The 22,719-nt window shown below is 46.4% G+C and overlaps 2 protein-coding genes across 2 annotated transcripts; one reads left to right on the top strand and one right to left on the bottom strand.

Moving 5' to 3' along the window:
• Window positions 1–685: 685 nt before the first annotated feature.
• On the top strand, window positions 686–1,665 carry SARC_00811 (hypothetical protein; the record flags this gene model as incomplete). Its single annotated transcript, XM_014305494.1, has 3 exons — window positions 686–896; window positions 1,039–1,247; window positions 1,472–1,665. Exons 1-3 carry the CDS (start codon window positions 694–696, stop codon window positions 1,663–1,665), a joined length of 606 nt encoding a protein of 201 aa, XP_014160969.1. The 5' UTR covers window positions 686–693.
• On the bottom strand, window positions 1,631–22,456 carry SARC_00810 (hypothetical protein). Its single transcript, XM_014305493.1, has 37 exons — window positions 22,242–22,456; window positions 20,882–21,015; window positions 19,823–20,577; window positions 18,899–19,655; window positions 18,215–18,411; window positions 17,633–18,015; window positions 16,714–17,315; window positions 16,331–16,521; window positions 16,059–16,157; window positions 15,774–15,929; window positions 15,574–15,642; window positions 15,381–15,455; window positions 15,070–15,141; window positions 14,494–14,796; window positions 14,041–14,283; window positions 13,707–13,767; window positions 13,396–13,542; window positions 13,130–13,279; window positions 9,581–12,558; window positions 9,374–9,431; window positions 9,094–9,188; window positions 8,304–8,996; window positions 7,886–8,005; window positions 7,627–7,671; window positions 7,264–7,428; window positions 7,084–7,145; window positions 6,582–6,942; window positions 6,238–6,460; window positions 4,696–5,907; window positions 4,349–4,549; window positions 4,113–4,216; window positions 3,816–3,959; window positions 3,487–3,559; window positions 3,118–3,233; window positions 2,824–2,869; window positions 2,577–2,713; window positions 1,631–2,285 (listed from the first exon to the last, which is right to left on the bottom strand). The coding sequence occupies exons 1-37, from the start codon at window positions 22,382–22,384 to the stop codon at window positions 2,082–2,084; spliced, it is 11,574 nt and encodes a 3,857-aa protein (XP_014160968.1). The 5' UTR covers window positions 22,385–22,456; the 3' UTR covers window positions 1,631–2,081.
• Between the last annotated feature and the right edge of the window lie 263 nt (window positions 22,457–22,719).

The raw sequence follows: 22,719 nt of genomic DNA, 5'->3' as shown, positions 1-22,719 counted from the left end.
TTATATACATTTATATACATTGCCTTGCAATCTACTGTGGCCTTTTGTCTCTGAATTTTATGGTCATGTGATAATAGGTTCACACAAAAAGTGCTTGTTTCGAGCTTCAGTCTGTCCTGTGACATCGCTAATGCTGCGGATGTTAGGAAAGTACAGGTACTCACGCATACATAGTTTTTTATTTATTTTCAATTGCGCATGAGATACCAAGACTGGATGTCCACATCACAGGATTTGCGGGTCGTTCTAGTTCACAACAGTTAAAGTAATTTGTATTTATGATCTTTGTAAATTAAATAATAACCTGTCTACATTTTTTTTCACGTTCTGTCTAGGGGCCAGAAGCGTTAGAATTAGACGCAGCGAATTTTCGACGTGGCTTGCATCAGTATAAGAATGTTCTGGTCAATTTTTACGCACCCTGGTGTATACACTGCAAGAATTTCGAAGCTACGTACAGTGAGGTATACATTTTCTACGTGTTGGTACTGCGAATTCGAGTCACGGCAGTCTCTTTTGTTCGTTCGAAGTCATGTCTAATATTTGTTTCTCGTATCTCTATCCTAGATATTCCCTATCCAAGCGAGCTCAAGGCCGTATGTATCCATCCATACCTCTGTATTTCCCGCCTCCCAGATAGCCAAGTCAATCCATACCAACGAAACGTTCAACAACGACACGCTGGTCAGCAAGATGGACGCGACGATACACCCTCGGCTGGTCGCCAGACACAACATACACGCGTTCCCTAGCTTACTGCTCTATATCAATGGCGACATAGACAACCCCTCTCACTACCAGGGTCCACGGGAAGCGGTGGATGTTATTGATTGGACTCTAGAGACGGCGGCAAATCCGCCCTTGTCGTCGTTCTATGGGTTTGCACAGAACCCAAGGTGATGTGCAAACGATCGCTGCCTGAGCAATCGTATGAGACAATTTCGCTGTGTCTCGTTTTGCGACAGCATCATTGCGGCGCTGACTCTCTGATTGGCTCGCGTATATTCACTGACCTGTTATTCTCTCGCACCATGACAGGTATCTGAGGTTCAGATATGACATCTCGTACAGGATAGGGGATGTGGTCCATCTGACCACTGATGAACGGGAGATGCCCCATCTGGGTGTGATTGTGGGATGGGACTACACAATGCAAGCTCCGGCTGTCTCGTCGGAGAACAAGCTGAAGCCACATTACCGGGTGTTATGGGACACCTCAAAGGGGCAGGCAATACCTGAAGATACTAGTATGTGCAAATCGAAAGCTCTGCCACCGTAACTTGTAGAGCCTGCTGTACTAACACTTCTTTTCGTCAGCGGTGATTCATATGGTAATAAGGTGTAGTAGTCTATATGGTTGCTTTGTGGTGACATAATGTGTTTTTGGGTCTACTGCGATTTACAATGCCATATTATTGTCTCACCAAATTTGTACGGTATATCCTCTCCCTGTCCCATTCCATGGGTCCAGATTCTAATTTGGGTGAGCATAGTAGCCCTAACGTGAATTATCTCTGTCAAGATGACCTCGATCTGTACATTGGCCGCGTGACGACCATCGAACATCCTCTGCTGGAAAAACACTTCTATTCCAAGTTTAAAATGAATCGGCTTTTGCCGAAGAGTTGGCTGCACTCTCAGTATCCCGATGACGTCAAATTCTGAGGTGTGCTGGTGTGCCGGTGATTGCGTCAAATGCAAATGCGTATACATGACATACATGTAGTGGACAAATCAGTATTGCATTTCGGGCCGCTCGCAGTGAAGCCGAAAGGCGCTAAGGTACTTGGGTATTGATCGAGCGGGAAGCCATCGCCACTTTAAAAGAAAGTACCTATCTCGTTAGGATTGACAGTGCAATTTGTGGCCGACAGAATGTCGCTGTTGCACTTGCTGGTGTATTGTGTGCTAGCTGGATGCGAAGATCCTCATATTTCCTGAAAGCATTTTATTCACAAAAAGATCTAATTCCCTTTCTGAAGATTGCAAACAAGCCCAGGAAGCTCAGGCACCATTTGAGCCTACTAAATGGGATCAGAATGATCGCGTTAGATTCGATGTTTCAAATAAATACAAAACAGTTATATCATACGCGCTTTCTCCTTCTCATCTCCCGCTGAATGTGTCTTAGCACGTGCAGTGTCGCTATCAGTCTGTACTGCAGGAGATAGTGTTGTGTTGTTTGTAGCCTCCGTAGCGGGCCCCTTGAGGTCGCGGTACAGATCTGGGTAACTCAAAGGTATTGTTTTCCCTGTCCACTTATCGGGGAGCCTTATGAAATAGTCCTACACAAACCCCAGCGAGAAGATACCGAAAATGAGCATATTATCTGTTTCGATTGAAGTCGCTCCGATGCGTGGCGCTATAGTGAAAGGTTCGTCGGCAAAGGACCACTCAGCTTAACAACAACTCACTCTACAAAACTTGACTATGAGTTTCAAGCATCGGAACTCAGAGCTTGCAAAATCGAGAGCATACGACCGCGATATATATATATACCGGTATACGTCATTGAACAGGCAACGCTGTATGTAGGTAAATCTTAACACAGCGACACAAGAAGTGGACATTCATACCTCAACAGCAGTACGAAATCTTTTCATGTACAGGTTGGGCGAGATGACGGTTGGCATCTTACCACTCCCTCCAAGAATTCCACTAGACTTGACCCAGGTCTCCATTTTCTTATCTAGAGTGTACGTCCTGATGTAGTCTGTATTAGGAAGAAGAAAAAAGGATATCAGTGCAGCTCACTTTTTCCAACTGAACTCCTACAGATTCGATGTTCCCATTCGAGTGGTACAGTATCACTACTCTACATACCGATAATTCCCACCACCAGTTCTTTACTCTCGTAGTTGATCCCTATCTGTGGTAAGTGAAAGATAAGAGGATGAGTTCAGACGTCAGCCATCAAAGCTGAAAAAGTAGATATCATAGCATTGAAGAGGGCCGGGCAGATGATAACAACGTAAGAACTTTTGCTTACTCGAAGTAAGATCATAGTATTGGACAAAGCCGATCAAAAAATAATGCCTTAAGCAACACACTAGAAATGAAAAATTAAAGCATTGGAAATGGCCAAGCGAAAGGTGACAGTGCTGAGAAACCACATACTAGAAGCGAGTAATCCATGACGTTGTTGTTGCACAGAAAGAGCGCATCGCTCGCAACAGCCGTCTCCAGAACAAGTTTTGTGTGGCCGCGCAAGTATATCGGTGTGTCTGTGATGACTGGTGTTTGAATTGAATCAGGAGGTAAGTTTATCAATGCTACAACCAGAAGAAAAAAACAAATGTGTTGTGTAAATTGCAATATGTAGTGGGAGAAGTACACCCATGACGGAGAGCTGAAGAAATTACAAAGGTGTGTTTTAAAATCGGGTGGCCAGACTCGAGACTAGATAGCAGAAATGAAACCTGACTCGACTGTGTTGGATGATGGGCGTGTGGATTTGAGAACGAGGTTTGGATGCCTCTCACTTACATTCTACGAAATTCTCGTCGAGAAGTACTGCGTTTTTGTCGGAGGTCTCGGCGTATCGTGACCTTTGTGAACCCTGTGCAAATGAATTTGTTGTTAGTTTTTCAACAACGGTAACAGCATCACTTTAGCGAACAAAGCGGCCCTACTTCCGGTTCTTTGAGCATGCAACGCTTTTTGGAAATGAAATATGGATAGATATGTTCGCCCATGTGAACGTTCAAAAACATAGCATGAATACAGGGTATAGGGTTCCAAGCATTGCTTAAATATAAGGCACTGGCATATCCGTGCAGGAATACGATAGCGAGACACTAATTTCGCAGACACACCTTGAGATCGAAAGCCACATCGATTTTGCGTCCGTAGAATACATTTTCCATCACTATGAATGCCACCTTGCTTGTTTTACTTGTTTTCCGATCCACCATCGATATCTGGTAAATGCCGAGCACTTTAGCCAGCACAGTGGGACGCTATGCGAGAGGACAGTGTAGTATGGTTGTTAGGTTTGGGTACAGTTGATCCAAGAGCCCAATCAGTGGTACAAAACCACAGCCGGAATTATCGGTCACTCTTAATCAAGTGATCACAGGTTCTTCAATCAATGAGCTACATAGTAGACTTACATTTGCTCTGATGCTCTCGAACATGTACTTCAAGTAGGCTTCGGAGAGATCTATGACCGACGCCACCTCCACGCGAGACATTTGTTTCAAGACGTATCTTCCATCTGCGAAAGACAATTTCTGTTGAGCATGGCGGTACCTCAACAAGATAAGTGCAGTTTGGTAGTTTAAAGGATCAAACCACACCCCCGCCCAAAACAAAACAAAAAGCCCTGACGCCCCATAATAATCCATACCCAATGTGCGTAGGAAAGTCGACCCACTTTTGCCCCCCGTGGCCTCCCATACAGCGCAGCGAGACAACGAGCGGATGAACTTGTCCTCTCCTTCGGTGCACAGCTCTCGCAGACGATGGAATCGGCGCGCCCAGACTATTCTAATGCCAAATACAGTCGTGTCGTCCACAACCTGAAGCTGTATGTGCGGAGATTCTGAACCTGTGCAACAATACGATAGTACATAGCAGTTATACGTAAGTAACTCGATGTACTGACAGAACGCGATTAAACTAAAATGAAGTAAAGAAGCCTTCCAAAGCCAACTCACAGCTCAAATCGCACTATTCAAAGTCCTAGATAGATACCTTTGCGGTCTTGTCCGTCGGCTGAGAATGAAGGAGAGTCTTCTATAGGTTCCTCCGCACCCAGCATATTAGCAACGCTCCCCACGCCGTTGCTGGTATCCGCTGGCACTCGCAGCATTCCCGAATTCGGAGAGTACTGGCCCCGGTTGTTGATCATATTCATAACTGAAGGCGCATCGACGCCTCCAATGGAGGTATAGGGAATGCGAACGGGCGCCTGTGAGGCGATACTATGTTTAGGCTGTTTGCCCTGGGACTTCTTCTGCTGCGACGCCGTCTTGAAGTACGCTGTGGTGGGCGCTGGTGATGGTGACACACTGGTGTATCGCAATTGAGTGGTACGCTCGGGTGTGTTAGTAGAGAGATCCAGTTTGCTAAGTACTCCTTGTCGATCCGCTCTCCCAGTCACCTTCTCATCCAAAACTTCTGAATTCGGCTTCATAAGATCGTTGCTAGTGTCTCGAAGCGCGGAGCCGCCTGCCTTAACGCCGTTTACCTTGGCAATATTGTGCACATTTTTTAACCTGGACGCTTTCCTGGCGTCTGGTGGCCCACCGCCTGTCTTCTGTTTGGTCATGACTGGCTTCATTGGGTTTGGCTCGGCCGCATTCGCATTCTCGCCACCTGCTGCGGATGGACTTCTATTCTCAAATACACTAGGGTTGCCCGCAGTGTTGTAGCCACTAGCGCTCGACTCCGTTCTCGGGCGTACGGTCATTGTCTCGTTCAGTTTCTTCCGATACGGCATAGAGGCCAAGAAATAGGCTATAAGTGTGCTTGGTTCGTCGTCTATCAGCATTATGTAAGGGAGCTCGGTGGCAGGAAGTTGATAGTGAGCTTTGGACAAGGATGGTACGGACAGTTGTTGTTTTGGAGGCGGCTGGGTCTTGCGCGTGATTGATCGGCAGAGGGTTTCCATATCGTCCTTGATCTTTTTTGCTGCGACCGAGTCTAGAAGGCTAAAGTCGTAGAAATCTTGCGATTGCGACGGTATTGGCGTGAGGGGTGGTCGCGGCGGTTCGGCGGATGGGGTCGAGGACCGAGGTGAGACTGATCTTTTGGGGACAATCTGACTTCCCAAATCTGATATGCTTGGGGTGATATCCGTATTCATCGCAAAGATTGGCGGTGGTTGACTTGCAAGAGCGCGCAATGCTGAGCTGTCGGACTGATCACCTATTTCGATATATATGTCTGAGGCCTCCCCCGTCCCTGATGGCATCAATGTAGTAATAATGGTACATTTTCACACTTAACAAACAGCCGCATATACAACATAATTTTGCAAAGTTGAGCTGCTAAAATCTGGAGCTCGTCAACTGTTCTTCACTGTGGCTTTCACTGTCCTATACGCAACTGACTATATATCAGGTGTTGTCGTATTCTTTAAAAGCCGCTAGCTTCTATGCTACATTGCACTCGCCCCGGTGGTGCCTACACAAAGCAACAATAGGCCACCACTCAGCAATGAGAGCGTCGTTCAAAAATTGTTACTTGTCATGTATGCGAAGGATCCGACACCGTTTTAGTACCATAACATACCTGGGGCTGCTGGCGCTTCATCTGTCTCAAACCGCGCAGGAGTGCTAGTCACAGCCCTAGGATTAATTGAGGATGTCACAAAGTTGTCCATCGGGACGATACCATGAGTCATCGCAGCTATCGGATCGGAAGTTCCCGCTCTGATTCTCGACATCAGCGAGCCGAAATTGCGAGAACTCACCGGGGCCCGCTGTTCTTGCGGCGGTGTTTGAGTCCCAATTTCCTGTGCCAACAATAGAGCTGATCGCCTTAGCAAGTTGACAAAAACTCATAAATCAGACAATAAGCCATATTCGAGAAAGATTTGTCGTTACCAAAACAAGGACCTACTATCACTACAATACCTGTGTGACTTCCTCCAGACTCTGTCCGAATTTCCGTCGAGGCAGCAGCGCTACGGCCTCAGCAGATATCAAGCTGTCATCTAGTTCCGTGACTTTACTCGAGATGCGCCAGAATGGAGACTTGTTGGTGATGGATGTTGGGCTCATAACCGCGTTTGGTGTTAGGTCCATAGTATTTAAATCGAAATTGACAACACTGAATTGGTCATTGCGAGGGCTAAGCAGTAAATCGCTCCAGTCTTCGAAGTAAGCATCGCTCTGTAACCCTTCAATATGAGCAGTTGTCATAAATCGTGACCTACTGTGGATGGCTTCCTCGGGTGTGATCAACCCCGAATTAAGTAGCACGTTCTCTTTGCCCCTGTGAGGTCGGAGTATCACGGATTTAGTCTATGTGGTGTCCGTGGCAACAAAATAAAAATTCAAAGAGATCGATTGGCGATATGTGGACTTTATGGAGGAAAAGAGGCGCAAAGATGGTGCTCACATCCGAAGTACTCACCTGAGGTGTCCCATATCACGTGATGTTCCATTATCTACCTCATTCTTCTTTTCGTCTTCATTCTGAAAAAAACAGGAAAATTGATTGAGAATAGCAACCCAAACTGGAGAATAAAACAATGTTTGACCTCAATTTGTGCAACGGCCGGATACGACTCGGTTGCATATACACAAACCGTACCTGGTACGAAGAAGATCGGGCGCGTTGCACCGCAGCCATAACGCTGCCGACATTTAAAAAACTAGTTGGCTGTCTCGCGTCCTGTTTGATCGAGCTGGTGGGAGACGTGCCCAGTTCCACAGCCGGGTCGAAATTCGGATCGTTCATCTCGAAGGGTAGGTTGATCTGAAACTTACAGTTTCATGTGATACATGTGATATGATAAGTTGCCGGTATTCCATGTATCTACTTTGGTATCATCCTCTGGTCAGACCTCCAAATTTTATTCCTGATCAAAATTGCACAAGGCAATGATAAATTGCTTTCATCCAAGAGAAATAGAACAATCACAACCACCCGACATTTGGTCGCAAAGAAACTTACGAACTCGACGGGCGTGTTCCATCTGGAGTGTCCCTCATTCTTCGGCTGCAATATCATGCAAAACGCCACAGATGAGTCAGAATGTGAATTGCGGTAGGTTGGCCTTACGTTTGTATTGTCTTAGATGTTTAGTACTTCAGCAGAGTTGAAAGGCGAAAAAGTAGGCGAAACACTCAAGAGCACATTACATGTTCGTATCATTAGACTGACGATACCTGTTGACGAAATGAAGAAAAAAAAGTTGCTTGATAACACTTACAGACTTTGTGGGAGTATCTTTTGCTGAGATTGAGGAGGCGTATGCTCGTCGCAACTCGGTGTTCCAGAACATGACCAACTCGTCGATATCGCTCATCAAAGTGACGTGTAATCCCACGAGCTTAGCGTGAATTAAGTGAAGAATCAGTACTCGTAGCCCATGGCCATGCAAAGAAAACGCAGCTTGTGATTGATCAGACAATAGCCTACCTCAGCCCCACACACGGTAAACCACAGTATACTACCCTTCAAAGCGAGAATATACGCCAAAGTAACGCCACCTGAATGCGCAGTCACCCATCACAAATCGAGAACGAACTGGGTGGGTCAGGGAAGGTTGAGAACAGATGCTATACGATGCATGCACCACTAGAACAGATCATACAATAATCGAAGACCTCAGTTGCTCCGTCACATACTTCTTGATCACTAATACGAGCGGACGTTGCGTCCGACACTTCTGTAATTGACTTCAGAATAGTGCTTTCCAGCCCTGCATCCTCCCTCTGTGTGTTAACATGACTCGAAGTGGACGGAAGTGTATCCACTACCGTAGAAGGCAATTTTGTATCCTTGTTTGCGATGTCAATATCTGAAAGTATATCGTCGGAAAGTTTTCTTTGACTTTGGATTTTTGACACCTTTGAAGTTGCATTGGCTCCCGTAGAACTTCCCATCTGTAGAGTCATCTTGTCGTCATTCACTTTACTAGCCGTGGCCTCCGTGTTGGGTAAGTATACATCCTGATTGCTCACCCTGTCCGATTCGCACTCCTCGCAGGGGTTTTTCTCGCACAGGCTATGCCGGCGCAGAACTTTTGTGGGTTGAAAAGGCTGGTGAGTTTGGCTAACACTCGAGGCCTTGCTGCGTAAATTCGAGCTGTCTCTGTTCAGTTGGCTCTTCTTAGCGAAAATCAGTCTGTCAGCGCTTCCCGCGTGCATCAATACATCGGTTGATCTCCGGCCTTGCGTATGTGCGGTCAACATATAACTCTCATCATCATGATCGTCCTCCTTCTCGGAAATTGTGTCTATAGTGCGCGGCGACTCGTCGTCTGTGACCGTGGCGTCAGGATTGAAGATCTCTTCCCCGCGCAAATCAGCCAAAGAAACCTGTTCAGCCACACATAAGTCACGTGCTCATTAGTGTCGGCCTTTCAGAATGAAAAAATATTTTTATATAATAACTTTCGCCTGAAGTCTTGCATACCTTTTTTGATAAACGTCGGGTATTAAAGAGGATAATGGGTACGTCACCAATCATTATTGTGGCCTTCACAACGTCGCTCGGATTTTGAAGGCTCTCTGCTTGATGAAGTAGAGATAGTATAGCGCGATTAGGATCTACAACCGAAGATATATACTACTCCAGACAACAAGTATGCCTTAACTCTCGTACAGTGACACCCCGTTACCAAAGCTACGAAAGTTTCGAAGTGGCCTGTGCCTTGTTTCCTGTATTTGCGGATAGAAGGACTTTACAAATATACCTGAATCGGATACACCCGCCTCTTGGAAATCGACATCATTACTTTCGACATCTGCACTCTGTGAAAGGTATTTAAACACCGTAATGTCAGTATTGTACTGCTTGAAACAGTAGGCATACACCAGGCACTATGAAAGAAGGATTGAAGTAACGCATTACCAATACTCGCAATCGAGACATACACACTCTTTGATAGACCGATTCCTACCTTATAGCTTTCCAGATCACTATGGATGGTAAGCGGATCTGCCGACATAGTTGACTCTGCCGATTCACTTTCTCCGTCTACAATGCAACTCTGTGTAGGAACAGACCGCACGCTGACAGGACTGCCAGGGGCAGTGCGGTCAGTCATCGATGCTCTGGAACTTTGGTGCTCGAGGTAACCACTTAGACTTAGAGCCGGAGAAAACATCCCTGATAGGACGCCATTGCCGGATACACTGCCGCTCTTCGCAATGCGTTTCACTGCCAAGGCACTTGCCGACCCAGCGATCCCCTCAATCTTTGGTATGGTGCTATCATTTTCAATCGAGGATGGAGTGGGCTTGGACGCAGAATCCGAAACCACAGATTTGGCCTCAATGTAGGCAGCTTCTGATTCTAAAGTATCAGCACGCTCCTGTACAGGCGAAGGAGGCGCTGTCGACGTCGCTGGACTTGTAGCGTAGTCTCCAGGAAGTATCTCTAGTGGTGGATTCTCGCCCTTATCATCTGCCACAACCGATGCTTTCTCCCCACTTTCAAGAAAGCGAACGGCGGCACTGGAGATCGGTTTTGCCGATTGGGTGGAGTCGATGGGTTTTTTAGTACCGAGCAACGGAGAGCCCGCGACTGCAGGCATATCGGACGAACTTTCAGTTGAGATTTGGTTGACACTCGCGCCAGCATCGTCGACAACATTCATCGCAGGGGGACCCGTTACCATTGGCTCGCCGAAAATAGCCTCATCGTCAAGCAAGTCGACCGCAGGTGGTAGTGGCACGCCCGCGGCTGCGTCTTCTGCTAGCATCCCAGGGCTATGGTAACCGATTGAGTCTGATCCTTGTCCTAAAGTTAACGACATCATTCGAGGGAACGTAGCATGCCGTATGAGAGGTTGCGCTGTCCTGTCATCTAAGGCGAGGCTGAGACCGGCGGAAGGCGCTTGCGTAGAAGATGACACAAACCCCATTGGATGGAGCGACTCGTCAAGTAGTTCTGCAAATCCGGTCAATGGCTTGAGGTTTGCTTTCGCCTTCGCCAAGATAGAGTTCGCAGACATCTTCCTTTCAGGTGTTGGAGATGGTTTGATAGATGTGAACTTATAGGAAGAAAACTCTCCAAAGTCATCCGTGCCTTCGTCTTGAGTACCGTTGAGAGGGTCACCCGTGTCCTCGTCTTGAGTACCTTGGAGAGGTAAATAGAGAGAAGAAGAGCGGGCTGTCAACCTTCTCGGTAGAGGAGCTGAACCACAGGGCTGCATCTTGTTCTTCGCATTGTTGCTCTCTTCGGCGCGAGCTCTCAGCGACATGGAAGATCTCTCAAATTTTTCAAGGGCGAGTGCAGCACTGGACGCGGCTGATATGGACCGTCGCATTTCTGGTTTGATCGGTTCAAGCCTGAGCAGGCTGCCTGGTAGTCGCGTTTCCGATACCGGGATCTGATACGAGTCGTCCGACAACATCTCTTCGGCACCATCACCTGAAGTCACTTCGCTTGCAGGCAGTGTCTTCTCATCCCCCTCAAACTGTGCGTCATCGTAATTTTGTATATCCACCGACAGAAACGAAGGCGGTTCCATGCGCAGAAGTTCCTCTTCCTCAGACTCTGACGGGGACGCGGGGAGCGGTGGAGGTAACTCGCGTACACAGTCCTCCTGGGTTTCTGCTGGATCACGGGGGATATCCGTCTGCGGAGGGGCGGGTTTATTCAACCGCGCAGATGGGTACCTCCCGTTGGATGTGAATTCACAGTCTGGTAGCGGTGGCGGAAGCTCGCGAGAATAGCTCCGGTCTCTCGCGTCATCGTCCTCTTCGGGAGATGTTTGAACAATGAGTGGACCACTGACCTCCTCGGCATTCGGCGATAAGCTCACATCCTCATCTTCGCCAGCCCGAACTCCCGGACTGTCCAACTCAGCTGCGTCTGGGACCGCCGGGTGATCTGACTCCGTAGGTATGCGTATGACCGTAGTGGGCGCATTGGCCAAACTAGCGAATCGATGATAGGTTTGCATCGGTATGCCTCCGTCGCTGACCTGTGACGCTTTGCGCATCTGAATGTACTTCTTCGACCGTTCCATCGCTTCTGTGTGTTCCTTCGCGAGTATGAGATCTCGCTGCAGCGCTGGATTGTCACCGCCGACTTCTGGAGGCGGCGAGAGCTGATCCCGCACATTCTCGTTCTCCTTTTCTCCATTTGGAAGGGCTACTTCGATTGCCTTACTATGAACTCGTACTTTCGCACCATGGGCAGAAGCTTCGCTGTCGCCCTTATCCTCTATCAGATCTGGCGTTAAACTAGGCGGCCCTTCTCTGAAAGGACGGCCTGTGATGTCGGAGATTGTAGATGTGTCCAGCTGATGTGCTTTGATAATCTCGTTTATCGTATCTTTCCCGATTTGGTCACCGGCACTTAGTGGTATCACCTGGGTCATCGAGTCCCTAGAAATCGACTTTGATCTGGAGCATTGTAAGTCGCTATTCTCTGCTAGTGATGTCATTTCTTTGCTCGGGATTGCTGGTAGGGAATCGGCCGATGTGTCTGTGACATTATCAGCGACTATTTCCCTCACACAGGGCAGCATGTTTGATATACCCTCTCCCACCTCGGCATCACGAGGTGTGTCGTATTCATTCGTGCGGTTGGTATCTATCGCCGCCACCTCAACACCACTCACAGTATCTGGTATACCCCGCGATGAAGCGTTCGAACCAGTCAGAACTGCTCCCTCCCACCCTTCGACTGCAGGTTGATCTAATCCACTGTCATCGTCCTCTTCATGCACACTGACGGTAGTCATGGTTGTAGTATTTTCCTCTGGTGCAACATATTGTACGGGTACTGATGACACCGTCGCAGACACGTTTGTAGACACAACAAATGACATACGGCTGACATTGAGACTACTCACGTCGCTGTCTACATGATCTCCTTCTTGGAGCGCACTTGACTGTCGACTTGAGTCTGATACGTATGTCCCTTCTGTATGTAATCAGGCACATCAAGCTGAGCAATCAAAACAATTATCACTTTTGCTGCAACCCAGATATAAAGATGTGGCGTTAAAAAATCATTATCAGGAATATATGTATGCAATGCTACCATGAATTCCATGCTTTTGAAGATGCCACATCCTAGATAAAGATACAATGTTACAAATATTTAACAGGAATATATGTATGCAATGCTACCATGAATTCCATCCTTATAAAGATACATGCCCCAGATAAAGATGTGATGTTACAAGTATTTAACAGGAGTATATGTATGTAATACTACCACGAATCCCATGCTTTTATAGACGCCACATCGTGAATCCAAATATGTCGTCAAAGGGATTTATAGCCGGGCAGACAGTTTGTAATGAGATGCTGAGGTGCTGCTATGCCGTCTGTGACCGCGAAAGTAACGAAAAAAATAAGAAATACTGATTACTTGCGATTTCAAATATCGCTACCCGCATTCATAGGAGTAGTGTAGAACGTAGGATGCGTACAGCGCCCGTTGATCATATACTCATATGTTCATAATTTTAGCTTTTAAAACGTATTACCTGGAAGTGCAGAGCGCAGACTTTCTTCGTCTTCGTCATCAAAGTCATCGGTAGTGCCTCCTAGCTCACTCTCAGTGTGTGACTGCCCGTGGATATGCTTAGCGTGAGCGTGCCTGGCGATTTGATCCACTCTGCTTCCATAGAGTGAGGCTGCGCGGAAAAATGTGTGAAGATTAGAGCCAAATACAGAACGGAGTGCATATCAAAGGCTAATACACAGTCAGACAAAAGGGAGGTGGCAGTTAATGATATCCCGAGCAACAAACCTTCTATGAAACTGCGGCGTAGGAGTTTGTGGGCATGTGATGCGAAAGTCTGGGACCCGGACTCTCGAGCGCGGACATACAAACAAGCCAATTGAAGGCTGAGAGATTCGAACAACATTTGCATCTCCTTCTGAAGCTGGACAACAGCTGCGAAGGTAAGAACAAAGCACAGCTCAATTAACCAAAGGCAGCGGGATTCAAGATTAGCTTTCGGAATGCGGATGCTAAGCCGAGTATCAAAGAGTTATGCGTACTGCGCAGTCAAAGCAGTTGTGCTTAGGTAAAGAAAGGCTCGCACGGACTATATATACCTGATAGGAATTCGCCACACTTTAGAGGCACTGGTTTACTAGTAACAATAGTCGGAGGTACCTGAAACAGAGGAACAGTAGTAGAATGTAGTAGTAGTGAGTTGTTGCGATAGACAATTTGAGCAGTATTGAAGTACATTCTAAATAGAGTGCAATCTTTGCCATGTACGATAACGTACGATAAAAACGTCCTCAATAACACTGACAAATCTTGCTGCCACCGCGAAATGAGCGCCGGAGCCCCAAATAACAGAAATCTCAAGACTTGATACAACGTGACATAAATGTAGGTATGCTGCAGGCAAGCGTAAAAAAGGCAGACATACATACTTACCACAACTTCTAACAGCATGTCGATCTTATCGTATTGCACAACGACAGCTTGATCATTCAGTCCATAATAGCGATTGTGGTTACGATGAAAAGAATGCTTGTCTTCAACCAGCTTCATCATACCACTTTCATTTGTAATTTGAGTCACACGGCATCCTAGAGTCTTCTCGTGGAAAGACAACTCCAAGAACTTCCCAAATGACATACACCAGGTTTCCTCGGACACAGGTATACACGGGCCGTACTGTCATACAGATGCCGATTAGTTAAGCCATAAATCATACTATCTGAGTGCACCAAATTGAATCAAAGTGGTTTTCGAAGTCGATCGTACTTTAAACAGAGAATTGTTTAAAGCACGCGTGCTTAGTTTACGTAATTTACGACTACGACAAAGAGAAAAGGCTGAAATGACAGTGTATTGCAAAACTCCTCAAAATCTCTCCCAGCATACCTTCATACACTCATGACAGATCGACCACATCAGTAGTGTCTGTTCTTGTCCGCGAATAACATTACTTGGAATGTTAATGAAACTGATCCGCGCGTCTTGGTGAGAAAAGATCCGTTTGTGTTCCGATAGTGGCCGGTCGCAGGTCTCGCTTGGACACGCATGCGTATTGAAACAGTATCGGCTTAGAAATGAGCCTAAACTTTGGTCTTTGTCACCATAGTAATAAAAATCCATCTTCTTGGGCTTCAGGCACATGCGAGCTGGTTGCTCGCCATTTCCGGGGAGCTCGACGCTGTATAAGACCTACAAATAACCAGGATTACATTTAGCTATGTTACGATCGAGACAGATCACTGCTTCGAATCAGTAAAATGCATTTAGTCCAGTATTTCTCCCCGAGATGCCAAAGTCCTCCTTAGTTATTCGTGCGATTCTTGACTTTTATGTACTCCAGGATTCACTATTTTATGTACTCCAGGATTCACTATTGTCCGAGTTTAAACCGATAATCAAGATAAAAGTCTAACTTGGTGGTATTGGGGTAAACAGAAAAGACAATCTTTCGACAACACCTACCTGGATGCTCTGATGCATCGCTGGGTTGAGTGCGTCCCACGAGGCCAGTTTCCGGTTTGAGAATTGAGATTCCTGCGACTATTATCAAGTTTATCGATGAATTTGAGCGACAGTATTTATCAGCGGTTATATATGCGATGAACTCTGCAAAATCTATCACATGTGTACTAATCACTACATAAGCAGCGCAGCACAACTTCGCCTTCCGACTTCGACAAACTATATCTAAGGGTGCAGGACTATACAACAACCATGTTCTTATCCAAATTCACCAGTCGATACCACATTCGTGCGACCATACGTAAATATACCTCCCCATTGGCATCTGAAGCCGCTTGTGTTTCCATGGGCTGCCGCTCGTCATGAAGCATTGCGAAATGAATGTCCTGCCATTAAACGTAGAATGAATATCAACACCTGATTATAAGTGTCGTACTGAAGTCAACAATAAATTAACATCACAGCTTATCATATACCGAACACAGACATTAAACCATAGCTTACCTTGCCAGGGTGATATTTAGAACGACTGTCCCAGTCCGTTCTTACAGCATCGAACGGCTTTGGCAGGGGCTGTGCATTACGTAAAAAGACGAGGTTTGAGTGTAATAAATCTGAAGGGGTGCACGAGCCACAAAGAAAATTCTATTCATGCACGAATCCCAAAGTGCAAAAGATCCGAATAAGACTGCGCTTCAATTTACATTAGACAGGAGGTGCTTCTTTGGCTCTCTCTCCGCCGGATGCTGCTTTAATAGATAGGCTGTTCGCAAATCTATCGGAAGAGTTTGGTAGTTCGATGCCTGCAGTCGTCTGGTGGTGTACAGACCCGACGGGAAATAAGAGAGCATCGCTTTTCCCTGTCGTACCAAACACAAACACAAATAATCAATTAGAATAGGAGTGCCGTCAAAGTTGTATCAACAAGTGAAAGGTGCAGAAGAATCCACCCAATTCATGGATTAGAGCAAGCCGGAATCAACTCATACCTTTGAGCTATACAGATACGGAATGTCGAAGTCCACCATAGGTGAGGTTGATAGAACACTCTGATTCGCCAACGAGCAGAAGCGGTCACGATGTGATTTCTAATGTAGGAAAGGCAACTTGATCACTTAAGCTCCGAATTGGACGGAAGTGTCCCAAGCGAAGCAATACTCAATTATACATATTAAACACCAAAAACGACGCCGGCTTTTGGTAACGTGCCGCGATTAAAGGTAAAATTTGTATTGAACCAGTGTATAGAAAAGACTATTACCTTTGGGTTGTCCGTGATGTTGCAAGCTATCGTTTCCTTATCGCGTTCATCCTCGGGAATCACCGCGAAGACATCGGACAGGTAAAAAGATTCGATAAATCCACAATAGCTTACGAAGGTTATGAAAGAGAGTGCCTGTTTGACTTTCTTTAGAGTGGCTTCATCCGCCCCGCGCAGCGTTATCGTCACCCCTGGACACACATTGCAAAAGATTACATGAATTTGACATGAGCAAAGCCCGTGCAAGCGAAGAAGAAGATGCACAGGTTAGTAGGAAAGAATCCGATATTAAAAATAACACGATGGCTGGCATAGCCTGTGCGATCTAGAGCTCCCTGTCACATGCATTCGATCGCCGAATTAAGCGAAACGCATGGACGTACCTCGCCTAGGATTGCACTCGGTGAAGTACATGAGAGGTTTTCCAGCGGTCACTGTGCCTATGAAGAATCGCCCACAGGTGCCTACGATAGATGTCTTGGATACCCGCATCTCTGCCATCGATTCTTGAATTTCCGCACCGGTACAACGTTTCACGAAGTCCAGAGTGGACCGCTTCACATTCACCGCCAGAGATATATTCTCGGCCAAGAACATCTCCTGCGCCTTATACGCCACAGACCCAGAAACCAATACTACGTCCGGCCGATGGCACTTGATCAGATCTATCTGCAACTGTAAACTTTTCAGCAGCTGGTCCTTTTTGAATACGTCTTCCATCGAGGTGATGGCATGTGTTTGATCATACTCGATGGAGGAATTCAGCAGCAAAATCCTCGGATTCGTTATGTCGGTTCGCATTTTCTTGTGCACCAGATGCTGTGCGCAGACCACGCCGTGTATACACTGGCTGTCGCTCTTAGCACCGTAAGGGATTATCTTCGTTTTAATCCACTGACGAATGTCCATTGGGTCAGCAGATCCCAGGGCTGGCGTTCTTACCTGCACAACTGCTTCTTGCGCAAGGCTTTCCACCGTACTCACCCTGTTTGGAGAATTCATCATGCAGAAGCTCAGTATTGAGAACTGCCGATCTCGCATTTTCAATCAGCTAAAGTGGTGCCATGTAGAAATTGTGCGTAGGATAGAAACATTTATAGGGCTCGAAAAGTCTCTTGTGAGTGATAATAGATACTTCCCCGGCCACGTATGGTAGATTCGATGATTGTTGCATCAACAGGATGACCCGAATTACATGTTTCACTAAAAGAAAATGGTGAGAACTCTGCTCCCAGACTTACTACGTGCTTGATGCAGGAAACAGAAACGGCTCATACTGTGGCGCGTGCACAACAACCATACCATGACACGGATAAGCCCATATCGCACAGGATCTGAGAGCACATCCGCAACCGGCGCTGTCGCACAGCATCCGAGATGAATCGGATATATTGGTCCTCAGTTTTTTTCTGCTCTCTCAGTGAAATGCCTGTACTCGGCTGGACAGGTACCTGATTCGATAGTTTCGATTTGAACTCCTTGCCTCTCAACCTGGGGTTCTGTCCTAGTTTCAAGGGCTCGCCGCTCGAATTGTGCAGCAGAATGTCCGCTTCAGCGTTGCGGCTTATGGTGCGACTGTGTCGGTTTGTGTGACTCTCGACCAGGCGATCCACTGCAGACTCTGATTGTTCGTGGGCATCAGGTAGTTTGGACGTGGTAGACCCAATTACAGACTCTTCTTCTTTCTGAAGTTTCGTAAGACGGCTGATGAACGCAGAGAAAAATAATATAAAGTGTGTGAACGTGATACAAAAAGACAACATAAGCACAAGTGATACTCACGCGCAGGTGACACTCAATCCTCAAATCAATCAACGGTGTGAAGACAATACAAACCGATGGAAATCAGAACACCCGTTTGCATGGATTAGGAACCATCCAAACCACGTACGGAATTGGCTTGATGACGCTAATAGAATGTCCCCCCCCCATTGGTTTGAAGGCTGATGACTTCGACCGGCTCAGGTCCGTCGCAACACTTGTTCCTCCGAACTGCTGCTTCATATCACTCAAGACTCCCGGTTTGAATCTAGCTGTATCCAAATCACCAGATGACAATGATGACAGGCTTGCTAGGATACCTGAAAAGAAAATAGAAGTGTTCTTGTTTTTGAGGCTCAATTCGTTGCTAAGTTTTGTCTTAAATAAAATTAGTTCGCTGAGACTCAAGCTGATCATCAATTGCCTGCATATGACCACATACGCAGCCATGTTTTTAACTGGAGGCTAGCCTAGTGTTTGTTTAAGTTTGAAATATGACATCTTCGCATGGGAGAACAGGCACGGGTATTGCTGTGTTATGATGCCAGACATCAAATCACGCGTTGTAATTTTGCAGGCTCGAAGCTACGTGAAAGTTGAACAATATACTAAAATTCGATCCGTGCAAGCTGACAGAAGATATATAAGACATTTAGAATTGACGTGTGAAGAACCGCAGATGTGAAAGGCTCACCAAAGACCACCAGATAATCGTTACAATTGCGTTGGTATGGGTGTTCGTGGAGTAAAACACAAGAGCCGTAAATGATAGGTCAAAGATGCAACAAGGGTAATATCAATGCATACCAGGGTCAAGTGAGGAGGACCGTACCACGTCAACTCCGGGAAGATTGGCGAAGAAAGAATTGGATCTCTTGACTCTGTGTTTAGCCAGAGACATGTCCAGGGTATCCTTGCCCCGCTGCAGATTAGGAACTGCTGGTTGATAGTAAATCCCATCGGAAACAGATGGTTCCTTGCCGAAATTCGGCATGCATGGTCGCGGCACCAGGTTTGCAATGGAGTACCGAGTTGCAATTGGTGGCTTCGCGGTGGCTGTATCAGTGAAGCGAAAGAGAAGATAATCATCTCTGAAGCTGTTTTCGTGATCGGCAGCGGATTTAATCAGGTCGTGAGACACCATACGCTCGCCTAGCTCAATGGCCGCATCTCTGTCCGAGACGTACTCGCCCAGTAGCAGCCAGTCGATAAAGTCGGATGCGACAAAGCAATTGCTGTAAGTCTTGAGACGGAAACGACGATCGCCAAGCTTGAACTTCCCAGGGATTGCGAGCGCATGGGCAATGATATTCTTCATCATTATGACCGAGATCCCCTTCAAATCGACGCCGTCGTCCGGGATATGACTAGCATCGATGCTGTCTGCTAAAGTGCTCGCCGTCTGTTTTACTGGAGTCTGTTTTCCGCTGCCCATATCAAAATTTATAACCGTCATAGGTTCTGATTTCAGCCCTTTGACAGACCCGTCGTCTAGCAACGCTTTGTGCATCCCGGTGCTATCTTCATTGACTCCAACAGACTGGTCCGCCACCCCTGCTTTCTCCTGACACACCAATGAAGTACAAGAAAACAAGAAAATAAGAATATCGGAGCAAATCGGTTGACACGAACTGTCTAACATCAAATAGATGACAAGATGGTTTTATCGTGACAGAACCAATCCCAAGCACTGGCCAATCGGCCCAATGTGCAATGATACACCTGACATACCTTCTCATTTTCGTCGACACCACCAGAGCCCGTATCCGACTTCTGAGGCAAAGCAACACTTATACCATCTGCACTTGCACTTGCTCTGGTATTTAGTTTGGGAGATGAGATTATGATATCCAGCTCCACAGGTTTGGAGACAACATTTTTTTTTTCTTCGTTCAGAGCTTCCGCCTTCAACTTCGCCGCGCGCCTAGCACTTCCCGTGAAACTAGGGGGTATGAACAGATGGGCTGTACTGGCCACCTCTCGGTCGCTATCAAATCTCGTAGGAGGCAACACAGACTTGGATAGAAAGGTCGACGTGGGCAATTGGTCTACACTCGAAGCACTGCCTCTACCGTCATCCACCTCTGTCTCCTTGATACTCGCGGAGCTATCATTCACAATCTTTTCACAAAACACGCAGAGCCGCATCACTTCATCGATACCTACTGTACTACAATCTACTCGGCTGTGACAGCAATTCCAGCAGTATATCTGCCCGCATATGCGGCAGTGGTGTCGACGGCGAAACGTGGTGAATTGAGCTCCGCACTGATAACAGGAACGACACTGATCATCGGGGGCCCAGTAGATGCTGTGGTCACTCTCATCGTCGCGCGTTGCTAAGATGTCTCCCAGTGACAAAATACGCTGTTTCACCCAATCGCTGGTTCGCGGTTCGTTGTGGGGTAGTATTTCGGCATGTGTATGGGACTCTCTAACAGAGTTAAGAGAACGTGATTTGGAAACCTGCCGCTTGAAACTCTTTCCTGAACGTATGGAAGAGATCATGGAGATTGAGAATCAAGCCATTCAGGGCCAATGAAGCAAAAATGCTTGGAAGGACTTGCACGACTCAAAAAAACACAGCATCTTCTAAAGTACACCACCTTTTCACTGTGTGTTCATGGGCGACAGTGTAAACCGCGATCAAATTTCAGCAAGTGAGGGTGTGAGTTATATCACCCGTATAGTGAACTGCAGTAGCTTGCTTTTATCTGTGTGTGCATCAACTCGATAAAATACACCTGATGACCAATCAGGTGCGGGCACCATGCAATGAACTGAGTATACCTTCGTTTTCTTTAGGTGTATCCGGCGTTGCAGTCGACGACCTACTAGACAAGCGACTCAGGTTGCTCGACTTTTTGTGAACAAACAGATGTGCAGCATCTGCTGTAGGACTGCCGATAACATCGTGCGGCGTTCTAAAGATTGATACGATACGTATGTAGTCCATTGAAAGTGAATAGAATTAATATTAAGCTATCTGCCCAACTGATATGATCTTAGCAATATCGGTGACGGTTGTATCAGAGGTTGTCGCGCATGCCATTACCGGGCTCCAGATCATTGGAATGGGATCGATTATGTGATTCAAAATCGATGTGCAGGAGCAAGTGCATGTTCATACAAAACGAAAGAATGAGTTCTCTGGAGGAATATAGGTACCAAGCTAGTAGCCATTGCATACCAGAAAGTATACCAGAACCTATCATTGTGATTATTGATTACGGTGCGAGCAATCAGCTTCAACTATACTATTGCGTAAGTGAGTTCCAACAAACCCTGAGCGTAGAGTCAGAGTATCTGGGTATACATGTGTGACACGCACAGCTTCCTACAAGACAAATGTGGAATAACATTCATCACTACAGCAGCAGAAATCCGTTCAATCTGTCCACTATTAGGGCCGCTGCACCACTTAGCGTACATGTACGTTGTAGCCGGTGCAATCAATCTGACAACTCCAGACACAAATATTATTCCCGCTATACCCTCTGCTTAAGACAAAAAACTGTTAGGCAAACTTGATACACTCTATCAGTACGTTACACGACTACGGTCTACCAGCACAGATCAGTGTTGAACTCTGTACAAAGACGATAAAAAATATTCAGTCCTGTTCTCACGTATGTACTAATCCAAGTATCTTTCAATTGTTCGGTAATGATATGCTGAGCATATTTTCCTGACAAAGATATTTCTATGACGTAAAGAGAGTTCCAGACCAATACAAGCAAGCACGATGCTAGAAGCGGGCCTTGACACAGGTGTAGAATATTAGGAGCACAAGCGTGCGTATGTGATACCTCACAGACGTAAAGCTCTCGTGCAATATTCAAATTAACCGGTTCAAGTTGAAAGCTTCCAATAGCGTAATTCGTGCCAAAACGCAAGCTCCACCCTGATATACCTGAGACGTTGCTTGGCCTCCGCACTTTCTACATCTGCATGTCTACTCCCTTTCGAATCTCGATTGGTGTAAGCCCATACTATTTCCTACCAAGAGCACAATCAAAAATCAGTGCCACCCCGTACACTTCCAATTCTGCCCTACACTTCCAATTCTATAACAAAATCTGATAGTGGCCAAAACTCATACTAAGATTCAGACAGCGCATGCGTAATAAATATACCAACACTCAGTTACCTGGATATGTTCGGTGTCATCCAGCCACTGAACATGCGAGAGAGGGTAGACCGAGGTGTATGTTCCTCCCTTTCCCCAGTGGGGGGATTTCCAAACGTAACCAATCCCAGGGACTGCTGTCTACCATATTGCCTAGTACTCATATTGCCGTTGGATTTCAGGGTAAAGCTAGCAAATTATGCTTCCCTTTGATCACAAAGCACACTGAGATTCGCGTCGTGTCTCTAGAGTTTAATTGAACTTCGTGCTGAACATGACCAATCACAACTTGCTTTATGCCGCCTCTTAAGAAGCCGTATGACGCCTTAAATGAACACTACATAGGGTGCAAACTGCAAAGGATAATAGTAAATTAATAATAGTACATTGTTGGTGTGTCGTAGTCTACTGTAGATGTTATTCTAAATGGTTGATCGACCAGATCTACTTATACGATAGCTTTGTGGTCATCAATTTTGCCTGTGATTCATAACCCTAC

The sequence above is a fragment of the Sphaeroforma arctica genome (genome assembly GCF_001186125.1).
Source record: "Sphaeroforma arctica JP610 unplaced genomic scaffold supercont1.28, whole genome shotgun sequence".
Taxonomy (NCBI): Eukaryota; class Ichthyosporea; order Ichthyophonida; genus Sphaeroforma; species Sphaeroforma arctica.
Note: the sequence above shows the minus strand (reverse complement) of the source record. Positions and strands in the feature narration are given on the sequence as shown.

What these genes read in the sequence shown, in the direction of transcription:
- SARC_00810 (XM_014305493.1), bottom strand. Translation starts at nt 22,384, where the DNA reads ATGAGTACTAGGCAATATGGTAGACAGCAGTCCCTGGGATTGGTTACG. An exon ending in CTCGTATTAGTGATCAAGAA is followed by an intron (nt 8,006 to 8,303) that starts GTATGTGACGGA and finishes ATTCACGCTAAG; the next exon opens with CTCGTGGGATTACACGTCAC. An exon ending in CGACGAGAATTTCGTAGAAT is followed by an intron (nt 3,234 to 3,486) that starts GTAAGTGAGAGG and finishes TTCAAACACCAG; the next exon opens with TCATCACAGACACACCGATA.